This window comes from Tenrec ecaudatus, chromosome 18 (genome assembly GCF_050624435.1).
Source record: "Tenrec ecaudatus isolate mTenEca1 chromosome 18, mTenEca1.hap1, whole genome shotgun sequence".
In the NCBI taxonomy this organism is placed as follows: Eukaryota; Metazoa; Chordata; class Mammalia; order Afrosoricida; family Tenrecidae; genus Tenrec; species Tenrec ecaudatus.
In genome coordinates this window covers 7,706,471-7,724,855 of record NC_134547.1, presented here as the reverse complement: position 1 = coordinate 7,724,855, position 18,385 = coordinate 7,706,471, and the positions used below count along the sequence as shown (strand labels likewise).

At 60.7% G+C, this 18,385-nt stretch overlaps 1 protein-coding gene and 1 long non-coding RNA gene across 3 annotated transcripts; one reads left to right on the top strand and one right to left on the bottom strand.

Annotated features, from left to right (window-relative positions):
• Window positions 1–1,500: 1,500 nt before the first annotated feature.
• On the bottom strand, window positions 1,501–18,320 carry KCNC3 (potassium voltage-gated channel subfamily C member 3). Of its 2 annotated transcripts, none has more exons than XM_075536214.1 (6): window positions 18,275–18,320; window positions 13,018–15,526; window positions 7,613–8,723; window positions 6,204–6,395; window positions 5,848–5,975; window positions 1,501–2,450 (listed from the first exon to the last, which is right to left on the bottom strand). In XM_075536214.1, exons 2-5 carry the CDS (start codon window positions 13,897–13,899, stop codon window positions 5,872–5,874), a joined length of 2,289 nt encoding a protein of 762 aa, XP_075392329.1. In that variant the 5' UTR covers window positions 13,900–15,526; window positions 18,275–18,320; the 3' UTR covers window positions 1,501–2,450; window positions 5,848–5,871. The 2 variants fall into 2 exon arrangements, with proteins under 2 accessions (XP_075392329.1, XP_075392330.1); XM_075536215.1 differs by having other exon boundaries at window positions 5,848–5,945.
• LOC142431329 (uncharacterized) lies at window positions 15,519–17,920 on the top strand. The gene is made up of 4 exons (XR_012780820.1): window positions 15,519–15,607; window positions 16,970–17,108; window positions 17,407–17,451; window positions 17,700–17,920. It is a non-coding gene; the product is annotated as an uncharacterized LOC142431329 (long non-coding RNA).
• Window positions 18,321–18,385: the final 65 nt, after the last annotated feature.

The window sequence follows — 18,385 nt, the reverse complement described above, 5'->3', positions numbered from 1 at the left end:
GCTCCCGGCAGGATGCCGTTCCCGAACCGCCTGGAAGCCCACGGGAGCGAGGCCCCCCTCCGTGGACAACTGTACTAATCTAAAAACCGCAGTGTCCAGCCAGGCCTTTTCCGGTTTCCGTGCGAAAACGCACTTTTTCAAAATAAATGCTTGCTTCAAACCTCAGCAGGGATGCACCATGACCCCCTGCGAGACACACGGACACCTGTCCGGTCGGAGGACTACCTGGGCACCGCTCTAGGGAAGTGGATCTTGGGGTCAGGGGCACAAGGGGGTGCCCTTTGGAGAATCTGGCTCCCTGGAATTTGCAGATTGGCTGCCCCTATCTTGGGCGTTTGGCATCAGGGGAACCTAAGGTGGGAGGGTGGGCGTTACACGGGGCTGAGAGGAGTGTCCAGGAAATGTCCGACGTGAGGGGGCGTCCCCAAAAGCTGAAGATGAGCTGCAGGGCTGGGGCAAGTCTGCAAGTTGGAGGGGCACTAGGGGAAGGGTGCCTTGTGTGCAGATGGTGGGGCTGCGGGATGCCATGGCCGAGACTCAAAATTCTGAAGTGCAGGTCTCATGTCCTAGGAATCTGGGGGGCGATGTGGGGGGGGGGGGGGAAGCATGGAGGATCTTGTGTTCTAGGGCCAATTCCCCCCAGGAGTTCTGGGGGTGCAGAGATCTTGAGTCCATGCAGCAAGAAAGAGCAGATTCCCTGGGCCAGGGGTGGGGATCAGGGAGGTGACGCTCATCTGAGGGACCCTCCTAAAGAAAGACCTACCCTGAGCCTCCCAGGCTGGCTCCTGGCCCAACAGAATCATCAACCACTGCTAGGCTGACCACCAGGCTGAAAGGATGGGCAGTTCCAGCCCCTTCCCTGAGGGCCAGGACCCACCCACCTTGTGCGGCATGCAGCCCCTGGCAGCTTATTGCTGTGGTGGGAGGGTCCCTGCTGAGGGAGGCATGCAGAGTCGGGGTGGGTAGGAAGAGGTGCCCCAAAATGTAATTGGCATCATCTGGACATATTTACACGAATTGATGGGAGGGAGGGATGTGTGTGTGTCCTATGGCTCGTGGAGACCTGAGAAGGCTTTGTTTTGGGGTTGGGGGTGGGAACAGGCTCTGGCCCCCCCGCTCACTCCATCCTGGGGACCCAGGTGGGAGGTGAGGGGCCCGGGGGTGTCTGCTGGCGGTGCCATCTCAGTTGCATATTATTGACTTTTTGTTTTGTAAAAAAAAGACACAAACCCTTTTCCCCCACTCCCCACCCCCAGCTCCTTTGACCTTCTTCCTGGTCACCCCCGAGTCCCCCCACAGGGGGGAGGGGAGCGCTAGAGGATGGAGGGCAGGGTAGGGGGTGCTCGGCGGGTGGCCCTTGGAGAGCCAGGGGGCGTGGCAAGGGGCGCAAGGCGTAGGGACACCCCGCTCAGGCCCGCGATGCTGCTCAGGCTGCGGGATTTCTCATAACCTGGGGGGGTCGAGTAGGGGGGCAGGCAGAAACACAGGGAGGACGCGTGGAGGAAGGGGTGCAGGGGGAGGGTCCGACAGACAGGGAGAGACACCCCCACCCCCCAAACAGAGAGAGACAGGCCAGAAGAAGAGACAGGAGCAGGAACAGAAAAGGAGAGAGAGAGAGAGAAAATTAGAGGGAAGAAAGGAGAAGAGAGTCAGGGCCAGCAGGTGAGACAGACAGACGGGCAGAACAAGGAGACGGAGAGACAGAGAGAAGTGGACAAATCAGAGAATCAGTTGGCATCGACGAGAAAGGTTGAGACACGGGGAGGGGGAGAGACTCCGGGTTAGGAGGCAAGTTGGCACCCACCGGGCCTCCCCCCAGCCCCCCACCCCAGCCCACCCCCGCCGTCGGTCCCCTCATCTGAGGCAGAAGGGTGGGGGCAGCAAGGCAGAATGGTTGGACGCATGGGCAGGAAGCTCTGGGTGCCGGGGAGGGGCTTGGGTGGGATGAATGTGGGGTGGGTGAGCAGCTGGGGGCTGGAGGGTAGTCTCCAGACTACCTGGTGGCATGGCAGCAAGGGAAGGTGAGTGGCGGGGTCTGAAGGAAGCTGGCTGGCAGTGGCCTTGGGACGCTATTAACGTGGGCAAGGAGGGTGGGGGCAGGCGAAGAAGGGACAGGACTTCTCCCGAAGGCTCAAGAGGCTACCCTAAAAGGTCCAGGGGTGCTACCGGAGACCTCACCGGTTGGAAGTGTCTCCATAGATTGTGGGGGTGCTTGAAGCCCTGGGAGGGTCCCAAAGGTCTGGGTGAGCCCTGTGACTTCCCCGGCAGTAAGTACTATGTGTCTTGCGGCCCTCCCCCGCCCCCCCTTCCCCTGCCTCCAGAGGGCCTGGTGGAACTCCAAGCCCAGGATCCTGGGGACACCCCCTCCCAGCCATTCCCAGTTGCTAACCTGGGGGGGAGGGGCAGGGGGGGAACCGAGGGTCTCGCGAGGTCTCAGGCGGTGACCAGAGCTGGGGACAGAAATACACAGAGTCACGGTGGGAGGGAAGGGGGTTAAAACGCACCCCCAAAACAGTTTCACTATTGGGGGAACAGAAACGCCGGGAACTCTTGGTCCTCCTCACTCGTGTTTCTTCAGGGGGAGGGGAGCAGTGAAATGGGGGCAGGGCAGCTCAAAACACCAAATATGGGAGGAGCTTCCGGGGTGGCTGAGTGGGGGGAAGGGGGAGGGAGAGGTCTAGGGAGGACAGAGACACAAATTCAGGGGTGGGCTTAGGTGTAGGAAGACTAAGGAGAGTGTGGGAGTGGGGAGACCGGCCAGGATGGAGATGGGGGTATGGGCAAGAAAGAAAGAGTGGAAGTGGGGAGGGGAAGCAGATGGGGGTAGGGGCACAGGACAGGACAGGAAAGGGGACATGGGGGACAATGGACTCAGTCAGCCCCATCAGCTCCTACCACTATTTGAGTTCAATGGATGGAGGCAAGAGAAGCAGGGACCCCCCCCACCCCTACCCACCCCACATGTTCTTTCACCCAGATCCCCAAGTCCTTTCACATCCCTCCCCCTCCCCCATCCGAGGGGGCCCACCCAAACCTGGGGCTGGGGGACAAAGGATCACAGGAGTTGGGGGGGTCAAGCTTGGGAGAAGGGGGTGCCGGGGTGGGGGTGGGGCAATGGAGATGAAGATGGAGGGTAGGGGTGGAGATGGTGGGAGTTGAGAGGAGGCGGCAGCCCCTTCTGGAAGCCTTGGTTCTGTTCCCCATCCCTGTCGCTGAGTGGCCCTGGCGTTAGATTGGACCTTCCTGGAAGTTCTGGGGGACAAGGGGATTCAGAGGGTTCCCCTAGGTCCACGCAAATACCTCCTGAGGCTGGGGGCAAAGATCCTTCAGGCTTTCCCCATGGAAGCACCTACAAGGCTTTGCTGAATGAGTTGAGTGAATGAATGAGTTTCCTGTCACATCGGGGGACGGGGGGTGGGGGTGGTAAAATCTGACCACCTCACCATAGCCCATAGGGCTCCCTCCTGCTCCTTTCCCCCTGCCTGCTCAGCACCCTCGCTGCGGCTTGAATGCAAGCTCACCCCACCTCACGTCCTTGGCACACACTGTCCCGTCTGCTAGCCTGGCCCTCTTCAAGTTTCACCACCCCTTCTCAGAGTAGCTCTCCTTGACTCCCATGGAGTGGTCAGCGCAGTCATCTTGTGTGTGTTTGGGTCATTGCTCATTGGTTTTCTACTTCCTCCAACCAAAGGGCTGCTACAGGGTTTCAGGAAAGACCCTGCTGGTGGCTGGGGCAACACGCCATGCTACCCTCGTCCAGTGACAGGGGCTGTGTTCCAGCCGAGCTTCCCCTACAAGGGCTGCCCCCTGCTTTGGAGGGTGGGTGCCAAGTCAGAAGGACATCTTGCTTTCTTCTCCTTCTCCACCAAGACTCCGGTGGAAACATGCCCTAGATAGATAGCTGCTAAGATGATGGACAGAGGGAATAAAGATGGAGAGATAGATGGATATATGGTTGATGATAGATGGAAGAAGGGAAAGTAGGCAGATGAATGGTGATAAATGGATGGACAGATTGACAGGTCGATGGTTGATGATGGATGGGTGGGTAGGTGGGAGAAGATATAGATCGAAGGTGGGGGGTGGATTGAAGTGGACAGGGAGTACAAATGGGGGCATAGATGGATGAATGGGTAGGTGGATGGATAGATAAATGGGTGGGTGGATGGATGGATGGATGAATGGGTGGGTGGGTGGATGGATGAATGGGTGGGTGGGTGGATGTATGTATGAATGGATGGATGGATGGATGGATGGGTGGGTAGATGGATGGATGGATGGGTGGATGGATGGATGGATGGATGAATGGGTGGGTAGATGGATGAATGGGTGGGTGGATGAATGGGTAGATGTATGTATGTATGAATGGATGTATGGGTGGATGGATGAGTGGGTGGGTAGATAGATGGATGGATGGGTGGATGTATGTATATATCTATGAATGGATGGGTGGATGGATGGGAGGATGGGTGGATGGATGAATGGGTGGGTAGATGGATGGGTGGATGTATGTATATATCTATGAATGGATGGGTGGATGGATGAATGGGTGGGTGGATGGATGAATGGGTGGGTGGATGGATGGATGAATGGGTGGGTGGACGAAAGGAGCTAGGGTCACCGCCTACAGTGAGTTTGATGATCACAGTGTACAAAATACCTAAGAAGGGCTTGGTTAATGTCTCCTCACTCTCTCCTCCCCAAGGTCATCAGCCCCCAGTCCTGACTCTCTGCCCTTTGTCCTCACAGCTCTGGTCCAGGCTCAGGCTTTGGCTTCTGCCCATGAAGCCCCACCCTCACCCCCCATGCTGGCTGGCCTGCTCCTCCCCAACCCCGAGTCCTTGCCTCTGTTGACACCAGCCATCTTGCCTCCTTCCCATCTACTAGGGCCACCTCCCCTTTATTGCAGTCTGCCAGCCTTTGCCTCCGCTGCGCCCCCTAATCCTTACTGTCCTCCTTACAGGGCTCCTTCTTCTTCCTCTGGTTTCATGGTGGGCAGCACCCCCTTCATCCTGGCCTAATGCCCCCATCACCCTCACCTGGCAGGGCTTGCAGGCTCCTTGTCTGGTGCTCTGTGCTGTACAGACTGAAGCATCTGCCACCTCGGACAGGGACCATTAATGAAAAGGTTGGCAGTTCACTTCCACCCTGGGGTGCCTCGGAAGAAATGCCTGGCTACCACACTTTCAAACACTCAATTCTGCTCTGACCCGTGGGGTTGACTCCGGGGTAGCTGGTTTAGGCCTGTGTCCGGGCACCTGCTTGAGCACTGGATGGCTGACCACATGATCAGCAGTTGCTTGACCCCACTGGCTGCTGCCCAGGAGAGTCCTGGCAGCCTCAGAGATGTTATGTATGGGGCAGGGCTGCTCGGAGTGTGCCAAGCTCTCCACCAAGCATGGGGCTCTAGGGATGGGCGGGGCAGCAAGTGGGTTTTGTTTCTTGTGCCTAGCATCTCGCCCCATCCTACACCCATCCGCCAATCTCCTGGATGTGCGCCCTGCTCACCAGGCTGCATGTGAAACCCAAGGGAGATGTGAATGGGGGTGAGGAGAATTGGAGGGGGGGGCGGGCAGTCACAAAGGAGGGGAGAGGCATGAGGTGTGGGAGGCTGGGGTCAGTTCATGAGGGTTAGTGAGGAGCAGTGTAAGTCCTGGGGAAGGCGGCGGGGGTGGTGGTGGTGGTGGTGGCAACAGTGCCAGGGTTGGGTTAATAGTGTGGGGGCGGAGCTCTTCACAGTGAGTGGGAAGGGGTTCTTGGTCAGTGAGGTCTGCCTGTTCTCAGAAGGGTTAGTCAGCAGGTAGGGGGAGTCAGAGGGGAGGGCAATGGGATAGGGGGACTACTTACCCCGGGGGGGAGGGGGTTCGTCCACTAGGGGGATATCCAGGCTGCGGCGTTGGCGTTGAGGTCGGGCAAGAAGCTGGGGGGCCCTGGCTTACGCCAGTCTGGGGGGGGCAGTGGGGGAGCACCGGTGGCTGGGGGTGGGGGAAGAGGCCAGAGGGTCCGGGTTGGGGGGTGGAGATGGAGATGGAATAAAGACAGGCAGAGGGTGAGTGGTGAGAGGACCCAGGGTCAGGAGGGGGTCTGGGCCAGGCCACCGGAAAACCCAACACCTTCTCCCCACCACCCTCTCCACCCTATCCCCCCATGGCTGGGGAGAGAGGGAGGGAGGGTCTCGGAGGACCGAGGGTGGGGCTCCTCACCTTTTCGGATGGATCCATCAGGGGAAGGGGCATAGTCGGTGAGGAGGAAGCAGGCCCGGTCTCGGCCGTAGCGGCCCCGACTCCCGGGAGTGATGGGGCTCTTGTCTTCCGGGGACACGGCGGGCTGGTCGATGGCTGGGCAGTCCTCATGGGCCAGGGCAGCTGCTGCGGGGTCCCCATTGGGGCGAGGATCTGTTGGGGCAGGTTTAGACAGACACACAAGGGAGATGGTGAGGCTGGGGGCTCCCGCTCTGGTGGTGGTCAGCAGGTGTTGGAGGCCAGTGACTGGGAGTGGGCGTTTGGTGGGAGGGGTGTTGTGGCATCAAAATGGTGTGGCTGGTGGCCTTGGGGAGGGGATCCTTGGGAGAGGGTGCCAAGTGCTGGGAACAGCTATCCCTGTAGGGAAGGGTGATGGGCAGGGCATTGGGAGGCTCGGAAGGAGTTGGGTTGAGAGGCGGGTGCTGAGGGCTAAGAAGCTGCAGGTGATTCAGGTGATGGGAAGGGGACTGAAGTATTGATAGAGCTGGTTGAGGGGCAGGTGGTGGATTCTAAAAAAGGGGTGGTGGGGTCAGGGGACAGCTGCCAGGGGGACTTTAATAAGGTGTTGGGTGGAGGTGGTTGGATCCAGGGGACTGAGGATGTGAGATGCTGGGGTAGGGTGTGGGATTCAGGGTGCTGAGAGCTGGGGGGTCGGGAAGTGGCTATTCAGGGAGCGGCACTGCGCACCAAGGAGGGCACAGCGGGGCCCAGTTGGAGGTGACAGATGAGGAAGGGGAGGGGGGTCCCCCAGGCTCCGACTCGTGCTATTTTTAATGGGTGTGAAACTGGGTCAGTGGCTAAGGGAGCAAGATGGGGGCCGGCAGCCCAGCTCTCTTCCTTGACCTACTTATGGTTGTTGGGGGGAGGGTGGGGGCCACCAGTCTCTCCCTCCTCCCAGACACCCAAATTCTGGCCTCCCGGCGGCCGGCCTCCCCGAGGGAGAGGCGGACATGGGTACACACGCACAGTCCACTTTCGCTCCGTGCGCCCCTGCACCATCTCTCTGAAGCCAGGAGCCTTCTCAGGCTGGAGGGTGGGAGGACCCCAACCCCCAACCTCCAGGGTTCTCCTGTGAGGTCTTTGTCTCCCACAGTCCTCAACACTCGAGCTCTCTCTCTCTGCCTCTCTGTCCACCAGGGATAACCTGTTGGTCTCTGGCTGCCCCGGCATGGGGGTCGGGTGGTGGGAGCAGATGCTCTCTGGGGCAGGCCCCACTTTCTGGAACCCGAGCTGGCCCTGCCTTGGGACACCCCTCCCCTCCCCCCATCAACTACCCCTTGGCCTCCCTACAAGACCTTCCTACCTCTGCCCATCACTCCCCCTCCTGTGCCCCCCACCCCGCGCTTGCCCTCTCCCCTACCCAAGCTCACCTGCCCTGTTGATTTCAATCACCTCTTCCTGAGCCAATGGGCAGGGCTCCCCGGGGGCCGGCAATGGAGGCAGCCCCATGATCCCCAGCCCCCCAGCTCCACCCCTGAGCAGCCCCGGGTGCGCATGGGGCCCTGGCGGGTAGGCCCCAGCCACAGTCACCCCCATGGAGGGCGGGGTGATGGGCGGCGGGGGGCTGATGCCCCCACTGCCGTGGTGGTGGGGATGGGGCGGGGGCGGCGGGGGCGGGTCTGGCTTGCAGTAGTTGGGCGAGCCGGGCTGTGGGGGCCGGGGGATGTGTTTGTTCTTCTTCTTGGGGAGCTTCTGCTTGGCCATGGCCAGCGAGTAGTACATGCCGAAGTTGTTGACGATGACGGGCACCGGCATGGCAATGGTCAGCACCCCCGCCAGGGCGCACAGCGCCCCGACCAGCATCCCCGACCAGGTCTTGGGGTACATGTCGCCGTAGCCCAGGGTCGTCATGGTGACCACGGCCCACCAGAAGCCGATGGGGATGTTTTTGAAGTAGGTGTGATTGGAGCCCAGGATGTCGTCGGGGTCGGCGCCGATGCGCTCGGCGTAGTAGATCATGGTGGCGAAGATGAGCACGCCCAGCGCCAGGAAGATGATGAGCAGCAGAAACTCGTTGGTGCTGGCGCGCAGCGTGTGGCCCAGTACGCGCAGCCCCACGAAGTGGCGCGTCAGCTTGAAGATGCGCAGTATGCGCACGAAGCGCACCACGCGCAGGAAGCCCAGCACGTCCTTGGCCGCCTTGGAGCTCAGGCCCGAGAGGCCCACCTCCAGGTAGAAGGGCAGGATGGCCACGCAGTCGATGATGTTCAGGCTGCTCTTAAGGAACTCCGCCTTGTCCGGGCAGAAGGTGATGCGCATGAGGAACTCAAAGGTGAACCAGATGACGCACACGCCCTCCACGTAGGTCAGGAAGGGCTCCGTCTCCACCTCCACGTTGGTCACGTTCTCCGGGGGCGCGCCGGGGATTGGCGAGGCCTGCGTCACCGTCTTGTTGCTGATGTGGATGAAGCCCTCGTGGGTCTCCAGGCAGAAGGTGGTGATGGAGATGAGGATGAAGAAGAGGGAGGCAAAAGCCACATACTGCAAGGCAGGGCGTGGGGGGAGAGGCGAGAGAAAGAGAGGGGGCGAGAGGTGACTGATCCGGGCGTCTGCTCCACGGGATTCCCCTGCCAGGCCCCACTGTCCAGCCTCCCAGTTCCCACATAGGGGTGTGGGTCCAACCTCCCCACCCTCTTCCACCAGGCTCCAAGTCTGCCAGCATCCTGGTCTTCCGCCCTCCCTCCAGAGCTGGCAAACGGGCAGGGAAAGGGTCCAAGGCAGCTCTCCCCTTCCCCCAACTCCAGAGAGGAATTGGCCCGGTGGAGGCAGCAGATGGTCACATTTTTCCCAGGGAACAGCCGCTTCTGGCCCCTGGCTCAGCTTCCCCTCTGCTCCCTGTGCTGGGGAGGGGTGGGGGATATGCTGGCCTTTGTTAAGGGGCTCACAGCAGAGGACATCCCACCCTCTATCCCCACCGACATGTCTCAGAGAGCTCTAAAGCTTGGAGCTTGGGAAGGCGGAGGGCAGAGTGGGGGAGCAGAGGTTACCAGAATCTCCAAGTGGCTAAGGACTTAGCAGTCAGCCTGAGTTGGACCATGGCTTTCCCTGGACCCAACTTGGGGAAGGCAAAGACTGCTAACAGAAAGGTCGGTGGTTCAAACCCATTGGCAACTCTTGGAGACAGATCCCCTGGCCAGCTGAATCCCTGTGGGGCAGTCCTACTGTCACTGGGGGATCCCTAGGAGCCGGAATTGCCTCAGAGGCACACAACAACTTGGGCAAAGGCTTAAGCTTCTGAGCATCTAGTTTTATGTTTGTGTGTGTATGTGTTGGGGGGGGGGCGTGCTTGTCACTAGGACAAATGGTGGCGCAGTGCTCACGCTTCCCATGAACTGCAGTCCTGCTAAGCAAGAGGTCAGCAGTTGGAAACCACCAACCGCTTCTCAGGAGAAAGGTGAGGCGTTCGACTCCCATCGAGGGTTGCATCTCAGAAACCCACAGGAGCAGCTCTACCCTGACCTGTAGGGTCACTGAGGCAGAAACGCCTCGATGGGAGTGAAGGGGGGTATGGTGTGTGATGATTACATTAGGTGGGCGTACAAAGGGCCTGCATCTGAACACAGTGCTCAGGACTGAAAAGATGGTTTCAGGTACTTATAGGATATGGGGAGGGGGGTAGTCCCAAGGTGAAGGTCTCAGAGAAGGGAAGGAGTCCAGGTTTAAGGCCCCGAGAGAGGAGCTGGGCTCAATTCCAGGATCCAGGAAAGGGAAGAAAAAGGGGGAGGGGGGGGCCTGAAGCCAGGAAGCATGGGGCAGCGAGGAGCTAAGAGGTGGGGGTTGGGGTGTTAGACTGCACAACGTGAAGAGGACAGAGAATGGGGAAGGGGCCTGAAGCTCAAGAGACAAAGCGCCACAACCAGGGGTCTGGATGTAGGCAGAGAGAACAGGGCTGCTTCGGGAGTTGTGCCAACGAGGTGGGGGTCACAGTTATGGGCCTGAGGAGGAGAGGGGGCAGGGCCAAGGTCTCAGGTCAGGAAGCAGATGAAGAGGTGAGAGTTGGAGGAGAGAGGGGTGGGTACTAGGGGCTAAGTGGCATTTTTAGCAAGTGAGTGTTGGACAGGAAGATGGGACAGGGGTTTTGGTTCCAGTCGGTCAAGCAGGGGCACAAGGCAAAGAGGAGGTGCGAGTGAGGATCTTGGATCTTGGAGAGGGCCAGGGTCAGCATGCCCCCTCTTCACTGCCTACTTAGGCTCTAGGGGCCTGGGGGCAGGGTCTAGCTTTCAAGAGATGAAAAGCTAGGTAGCCCAAGCTTGAGGCGGGCCGGGGGTCCTTGCTGGCCCTCCTTGAGCGCCCCCTTTCCCCCATCCGTTTCTCCGCAGTGGTGTAAGAGGCCAGAGGTCGCTGCAGAGCGCATGCCCGGTGCACCCCCCCTTCTCCCCACTCCTGGGAGCTGCAGCACCGCAGTGGGGGCGGGCCGGCCGGGCCAGGGGGCGGGGCGCGCGGCGGCCAGCACCGCGGCCAGCTCCCCCGCCGCAGTGCGCAGCCGCAGGGGCTGGAGGCCAGCTTAACCCCTTCTGGGCCAGAGCCCAGACGACGGCGCGCAGCCGCAGAGCTGCCGCTTCATCGCGGAGGGTCGCCCCAGGCCAGAGCTCCCTTAACTCCTTCCCTGCCGAGGCACAGAAGGGAATGGTGGGCACCCACCGCAGTGCGCAGAAGCAGAGGCAGGACCGCGTCGGGCGGCTTTAACCCCTTCTCTCCCCCGCCCCCCCAAACGTGCAAAAACAGGAAGAGGGGAGGTATTGAGTCCAGGTGGGAAGGAAAGGAGAGGTTAACGGGAAGGAAGTCCGAGAGAGGCAGGGCCAGACACCCCCTAAACACACTTGGCACTGGCCTTGGACCCCCAGCTCTTTCAAGCAATCCCCCTGGAGTCGACAGTGCTCCGATGCTCAAAACACATCCGCGAAAGTCGAGTGACCCTCGTGGCCTCTGGGACCCCTAGGCCTGACCGACACAGCCGAATTGCACCCTAGCCCACTCTTAACACCCTCCTTCAATGGGGTCACGGGAGGGGAAGGTGCTCCGGGCCCTGGGGGAGGGGACCACTCTGAGGCCTTGGGGGCCATCTGGGGCCACATCCCGTCCGCACTTCCTCTCCCCCACCTCCCCCCACCCAACCCCAAATCTTGCCAACTCAGCGCTTCCAGGGGAACCAAACTTTATGCGGTGCCTGGGGGGGGGGCACCCTCCCCCTCGTTCCCTCCCCCGGCGAGAATGCGGCACTGCGGCTCAGCGTCCTTCCCGGCCCAGGACGCGGCCCGCTGGGGGGAGGGGCCGGCACAGGCTCCTCAGAGCGTTTGGGACCCCAGGAAGCGCAGGGAAGAGAGGTGGGGCTGGATCGCCCCTCTTTCCAACTCCCCCCAACTTTAAACTGTCCCTCTCCAGCAGTTCTCTGCCTCCAGCATCTGAAATAGTAGAAAGGAACGGGGTTGGGGGAAGGCAATTGAGGGGAGGTAGCCATTGATACCTGGGACGTTACAACTGTTTGAAGAAACTTGTTTTTTTTAAGGGGGGTGGTGGAAGGAGTATGCAGGGAACTTTTAGGAAAAACCTGGAAACTTGAGGGAGTTGAGGATGCAGGGGGAAAGGGGAAAGGGCCCTTACCTGTGAGGAGAGAGGGCTTTGATTTAGAGCTGGGGAGAGACAAACATCCTGAGGGTGGGTAGCAAGAACTTGAGAGCTTTTGGGTGGGGGTAGGGGGGTTAGTTTTCCTGTTGATGATCTGAAGGGGGTCTCAAGAATTGAGGTCAGCGGAAAGTTTTGAGGCAGAAGGGGGTGCTGAGGAAGTCACCTGACTGGGAATGGGGCTGGGGAGGACCCCAGTGGGTTGTGCAGTTAGCAGGATGGAGGAAGAACCCAGGAGAGTCTGAGAGTGTGAAGGATCTATTCTGGAGGGTGTCAGGGGGTGATCGGGTGGTTTCTTGGGACACGGTGTGAGGAGCGAGCATGAAGGCCTCAGCTAGTCTTGGGGGTGGAAGCTGGGATGGCCAATGTGCAGAGAGATTGGAACGCAGAGGAGTCCCAGAGGGAAGCTATCCCAGGCCTAAGTGTTACAGTGATGGGGGTGGGTGGGGAGGATGGGCAGCATCCTGGCTGGAGTAAGTATTTTGGGGGTTCAGGAAACTGAGTTGGTGTGTAAAGTGTCTTCTCCCCAACTTTGAGAGAGGAGCCTTCTCGGGGATGGGAGACGGGTACCAGGAAGAAATCAAGAATTTGTTTGGAGAAGCTGTGAGGTTGTGGATTACAGGAAAACTTGAGGGGGCTGGTGGGGGCTTCAGGGCCTTGGGAAGCACTTCCCCAAGTCCAGGACACTCTAAGGCTGGGAAACGATGTTCCCTGAGGTCCTGGGGATGGGTGAGACATTGGCAGTTGGGGATGGCTCTTCTGTTTGGGGTTCGAGGAGGGGCTTGAGGGAACTCAGATCTTGGACAAGGTCTTCCGAGGGGTTAGAGGTGGCTGGGAAGGGCAGGAAGCAGTTGTTTGGAGGCGCCTGGAAGATTCTGGGGTACGGAGGATAGTGAGTGAGTGGCCTGGAGGGGCGGAGTGGAGTTTGGAGAGATCTAGGCGATTTGGAAGGTTAAGGGCAAGGTTTTCTGAGAACCTGGGGTGGAAGATGGGGAGCGGGCGGGAGGGGGGGTGTTCAGAAGTTGGGGAGCAGAGGGCAGTTAGGGTCAAGCCCGGGGGATTCTGAGGGCCTGGGTGGGCTCCCCTGGGGGATCCGGGCATGCCTTTCTAGGAGTGGGGGAAAGGAGTCAGGGGGCCCCTAGAGCGCGCTCACCCTGGCGGCCCGCGACGAGTAGGGGTCCTCGAAGAGCGCCCACACGCGGGGCTGCCAGCGCCGCCACCACGTGCCGCCCGCGCCGCCCGCGCCCCCTGGCGGTCCCCCGGCGCCGCCCGCGTCCTGGAAGCACAGGCGCTTGAGCTCGCCGCCCGCGCCGTCCAGGCCGCCGCCGCCCGCGCCTGCCTCGTCGTCCAGGCCGCCATCGTGCGCGCCCGCGGCGTTGCCGGCATTGGCCGCGCCCGCCGAGTCCGGGGCCTCGAAGGAGTCGAGCGCCTCCTCGGCGTCGCGGTGCTGGCGGTAGGTCATCCAGCAGCAGGCCTCCACGTCGGTCTCGTCGATGCCCCAGAAGCCGAGCTCCTCCTCGAAGAGCGGCCCGCACACGTCGGCCGGGCAGTGCAGCTTGCCCGTGCGGTAGTAGTTGAGCACGTAGGCGAAGACGCCCGGGTGGCGGTCGAAGAAGAACTCGTCGGAGCCCGGGTCGTAGTCGAAGCGCGCCGCCGCCTCGGGCTCCGTCAGGCCGGCCAGCCGCGTCCCCGGCAGGGTGCGCAGCGTCGAGCGGTACGTCTCATGGCGCACGCCGCCCACGTTGATCACGATCTTGCCGCTGTCGCCACCGCCGCCGCCGTGCCGCCCCATGGCCGCCGCCGGCAGCCCGGGGCATGGCTCGGCGCGCCGGCCCCCGGGCCCGCGGGGTGCCGGGGAGCCCGCCGGGGACGCGGCGGGGCCGGGCTGGGCAGGCTGCTGCTGCGGCGGCGGCAGCGGCGGCGGTGGCGGGGGCAGTGGCGGCGGGGACTCGGGTGGCTGCGGCGGCGGCGCCGGCTGCTGCTTGCTGGCCCCCTGGCGCCCGCGGAAGGACGAGACGCAGACTGAGCTCAGCATTGGACGGGGGGCGGGGCGGGAGGGGCGGGGCCTCAAGGGGCGGGGCGGGAGGGGGAGCGGTAGCCTTGATTGGGTAGGTGGAGGCGCTAGGTGGAGGAGGTGGGGCCGCAGGGGAGAGAGAGAGACGTGATTGGGCGGGCGGAGGAAGAGGGCTGGAGTGGGCGGGGCCTCGGGGGGACGGGGCGGAGCTCAGGCCTGGAACAGGGCTGGGATAGATGCTGCCGGGCTGTACGGGGCTGGGCCACAGATGGGAAACAGCGATTGGATCGTCCCGAGAGTAAGGGCGGAGTGAGATGTAAAAGAGGGCGGGCGGGACGCCAACGTCGCCTGGCTTGGCCGCACAGGGTGAACGGAGGTGGCCTGGAGAACAGGACCTGAGGGACTGAAAAAAAGGGGGGGGCAGAAACTACAGGGAGGGGACAAGCCCAAGTGATCGAAAGGACGGAGGGAGGGGCGGGGTTGCGATGGAAAGGACCATCATGATTGGACTGAATTGGGGGCGAGGACGAACGAAAATCTGCAGTTCGAGGCCTAAAATATGGATACCCAGTGGGGTGTGTGTGCGTGGGTGGTGGTTGGAAAGAGGCCAATAGTGTAGGTCCCTCACAGGGCTTGGCCTGTGAGGAGCTTGGCTTAAGGTGGGCGTGGTTAAAGATTATAATCGTCCTGATTGGACAGGGCGAGTGAAGGGGCGGGGACAGGAGAGGAAAAGGTAGTGGGAATAAACCCGTCTGAAAGGGCAAGGTAGGGGAACAGAAGGGGAGACCCGATGATAAAAGGTTGAAGATGAACGAGGCCTGGAAACCTGGGGGTGTCTGGCTAGTCCTGAGGGGAGGGCGGGACTAAATGAGGGGCCAGGCCGAGGCTGCAAGCTTGCAGGTTACACCAGGCACGGCCAGACAATAAGGGTCTGGGTGGGTGGGGCAGGCCTGATGGAAATGGGTGTATTCTACAAAAAGCATCCAACGTCTATTACGTCCTGTGGGAAGCGGACTAAGGGAGGCATATGGCTTAGAGGGGCTGAAAGCAGCCAAGCCAAACTCCAGCGGGCCAGGGCTGAGAATGAGGAGTACGAATAAGGGTCCTGGTTGGAATGAGGGGGACGGGGGTGGGGGGAAGGTGGGTAACTCTAGGGACTAAGAGGAGCGTACAAAGCAACGGGGTGGGGCCGGATGGAAGAAGGGCGAGGTCTGGCCTCTGGGAGATCAGACAACATCAAGGGATCCCTTAACTCAGGGTAAGTCAGTAGTGCCTGATAGGGCAAATTGAGATCTTACACGTGGTGGATAAAAGGGGTCGAGAAAAATGGCAGACTGCAGATAGAGGAAAGGGCTGAGGAGGGGGTGCTGAGGAAGCTATAAGAGCGCCCAGACTTGCAGAGGGTGTCGCCCAAGCCCCCAGGGAGGCGGGGACAAAGGTGAATAGGATGGAGTTGTGTCCGAGAGGTCTCCGTAAGGACGGTGGGTTGGGGGCGTGGTTGAAGAGGGGTGGGGCCACAGCTAGGCGGCCCGCATCGGAGCGGGGGTGGGGGTGTCCGGTCCCGCCCCCTCAGGCGAGAAGGCGCAGGCGCAGGGGGCTGGGGCGGGGCCAGCGCCTGCAGCAGGGCTGCGGCGGGAGGAGGCGGCGCCTGTAGGAGCGAAGGGGGCGGGTCAGGGGCTGCGGGCCTCCAGGAGCTGCACCGTCCCTGGCCCGCCGCCTCCCTCTGCAGGTGCGGCTGGTTCGTATGGCCTCCCCACCCCACCCCCGCTCCCGTTCCTGTGTCTCTCGTGGTCTCTTTCCCCGTCCCTCTGAGTGTCCTCCCAGTTCGTTCTCTGTCTCCCCATCTCTGAGTCTCTGTCTGTCCCCCTCCTTCGGAGTCTTTGCTCTGCTTCTTCTTGGGCCACAGGCCCTCTCCCAGTGTCTCTCTTGGTCTCTGTACGTTCCTGTTGGAGGTCCCTCGCTGGGTCTCTGTCCCCTCCACGTCAATCCTTATCCTTCCTCCCCCCTCCCACCCCTTCTCTGGAAGTCTTTGCCATTTCTATGCCTGGGAATCTGTATCTCTGGGTTTATGACACTTTCTTCTGGGCCGTTCAGCAAACATTCCTAAATTGCCCCCTACTTCGCCTGTGTGCCCCATCCCCTCTCTACACTTTTTCTTTCCAGGTTTCTCTCTCCTCCTGAGACCTTGACACCCCATCTGCCCCTGTTTACCGCCCCCTTCTCTCTCTATTCACCACTGGACAAGTCTGTCCTACTCTGAATGTCTGCACTGGGTCTCTGTCCCCCCCCCCTCTCTCTCGGGGTCTGTTTCCCTCTCTTTGGGTCTCTGTCCCTCTGCTCTCTCTGAGTCTCTGTCCCCTTCTCTCTCTGGGTCTCTTTTCCGTCCCCACCCACCTCTCTCTGGGTCTCCATTTCCCTCTCTCTGGGTCTCTGTCCCTCCTACTCTGGATCTGTTTCCCTCTCTCTATGTCTCTGTCCCCTTCGCTCTCTGGGTCTGTTCCCATCTTTCTCTGGGTCTCTGTCCCCCCTACTCTGGATCTGTTTCCCTCTCTCTAGGTCTCTGTCCCCTCACTCTCTGGGTCTCTGTTCCCATCTTTCTCTGGGTCTCTGTCCCTCCTACTCTGGATCTGTTTCCCTCTCTAGGTCTCTGTTCCCACCCCCTCTGGGTCTCTGTCCCCTTCTCTCTCTGGGTCTGTTTCCCTCTCTCTGGGTCTCTGTCCCCATCTCTCCCTGGGTATCTGCCCCCACCCCCACCCCTGGATCTGTTTCCCTCTCTCTGGGTCTTTGCGCCCCTCTCTCTTTGGATCTCTGTCCCCTTCTCCTTGGTATCTGCACCCTTCTCTGTGAGTCTGTTTCCCCCTCTCTGTGTCTCTGCCCACTTCCCAGCTCTCTGTCCTCCCCATGCCATTTTCACTGACTTCTGGGTCTCTGTCACCTCTCCTGGGTCTTTGTCACTTTCTCTGGATCTGATCCTCCTCTCTCACACCTACCTCACCCCCACCCCCATGCTTCTCTGCGGTTATAACATCTCAATCTCCATCCCTCCCTGCCCCCTCCCCCACATCACCCCTGTAACCCCCATCCTGGCCAGGACTCTGCTGCAGGCTGCGTCACTGCCGAGTTGCAGAAGTGGGGCCTGCCCCGGGACCAGAAGCTGGTCTCCATCATCCCATCCCCCTTCCAAACCCTGGACTCCCCTACCATCCTGCTCCAGGACTCAGGATCCTCTGGTAGCCCTTGAGACTCTGAAGGATGCAGAGGGCAGAGAGGGGACTGATGGGAGCTTCCTAGCCCCCTCTGTACTCCCAGGCAGGAGCACTGAGTGGGGGGCATGAGGGGCTGGCACTGGGTTGAGTCAGGTTGGGGTGGTGGCAGGCTGGGGGCTAGGGGTTGGAGCAGGGGCCGGGCAGGAACAGAGGCTCAGGTGAGGGGTTGGGGTGCAAGTATCAGGACCTCAGACTGCCACCCTCCTTTCATGACTCCCTTTTCCCTCTTCCTGAATCTACATTTCTCTTCTGCTTTTGACAGCAGCCAGGCACGGGGTCAAGCGACTTAATCATCGATGTCACTCAGGTCAGAAGGTGTGGGACAAGGTGGGGGTGGGGTGGGTGTGGGTGTGGGTGGGTGTGGGTGGGGTAGGAGTAGAGGTGGAAGGGAGGAGACTTGAATTAGAGAGGGGGCTTGTAGGGAGTAAGTGGTAACGAGACCACCCACGTCTGTCACTAGGGTGGTCTGGGTTCCATTGTGGGGGGTGGGGGGGAGATGAGTGCTCACCCTATCCTATCCCCAAGACCTCACTGGGATAACTCCCCTCCCATTAGAGAGATAGAGAGAAAGAGGAACTCCAGGACACCTGGGGGGGGGGTGACTCCTGTCACGGGACACCCAGCCCTGTCAGCTCAGCAGTGAAGTGGACTCATTTTGAGCAGGGACACCAGGAGGAAGGAGGCTGCTGTTTGTCCCTTTCTCCAGAACCTTCCTCCCACCCTTTCCCATTCGGCTCTTTTCCCAGCCCCTGATGAAATAAAATTCCTGAAAACTCCGAATTCTCATTCCCTCCGCGATTCCCTAAAGCTCTGGAATTGGGAGGTGGGGGCAGGCTCTTCCCTTCCTGGACTCTGAGGACCCTTCCTTGATCTGCTTCCACTCCCATTAGTTCCAAACCCAGGAACCAAAGAGGTCTTCCAGACACTCAAAATGGAAAATATGGGAGACTCCATGCCTGTCATCATTCGTTTCCCTGAAACCCTCCAAGGACCTTGGCCGCCAAGCTGGCACTTGAGGGAAATCCTTCCGCTATAATCTTTTAGGTTCTTGCCTCTCGCCTCCATAACTGGGATCTGAGCTGTCTCACCGCCCCCAATCCCTGAGCCTTTGCTCCCTCCCCCGTACTCACCCCAAGTCGTGGCGGGGCGGGGATGGGGGATCCCGGGCTGGCGATGGGGGGGGAGGGGTAACCCAGCCCTGGCAGCTCTGGGCAGTAAGAGGCTGCGTTGGAGGGTGGGGG

Coding starts and splice junctions, on each gene's coding strand:
- KCNC3 (XM_075536214.1), bottom strand. CDS start 13,899: ATGCTGAGCTCAGTCTGCGTCTCGTCCTTCCGCGGGCGCCAGGGGGCC. Junction 8,724..13,017: donor ACTCGTCGCGGGCCGCCAGG/GTGAGCGCGCTC, acceptor CCTGCCTTGCAG/TATGTGGCTTTTGCCTCCCT. Junction 5,976..6,203: donor TGATGGATCCATCCGAAAAG/GTGAGGAGCCCC, acceptor CCCCACCCCCAG/CCACCGGTGCTCCCCCACTG.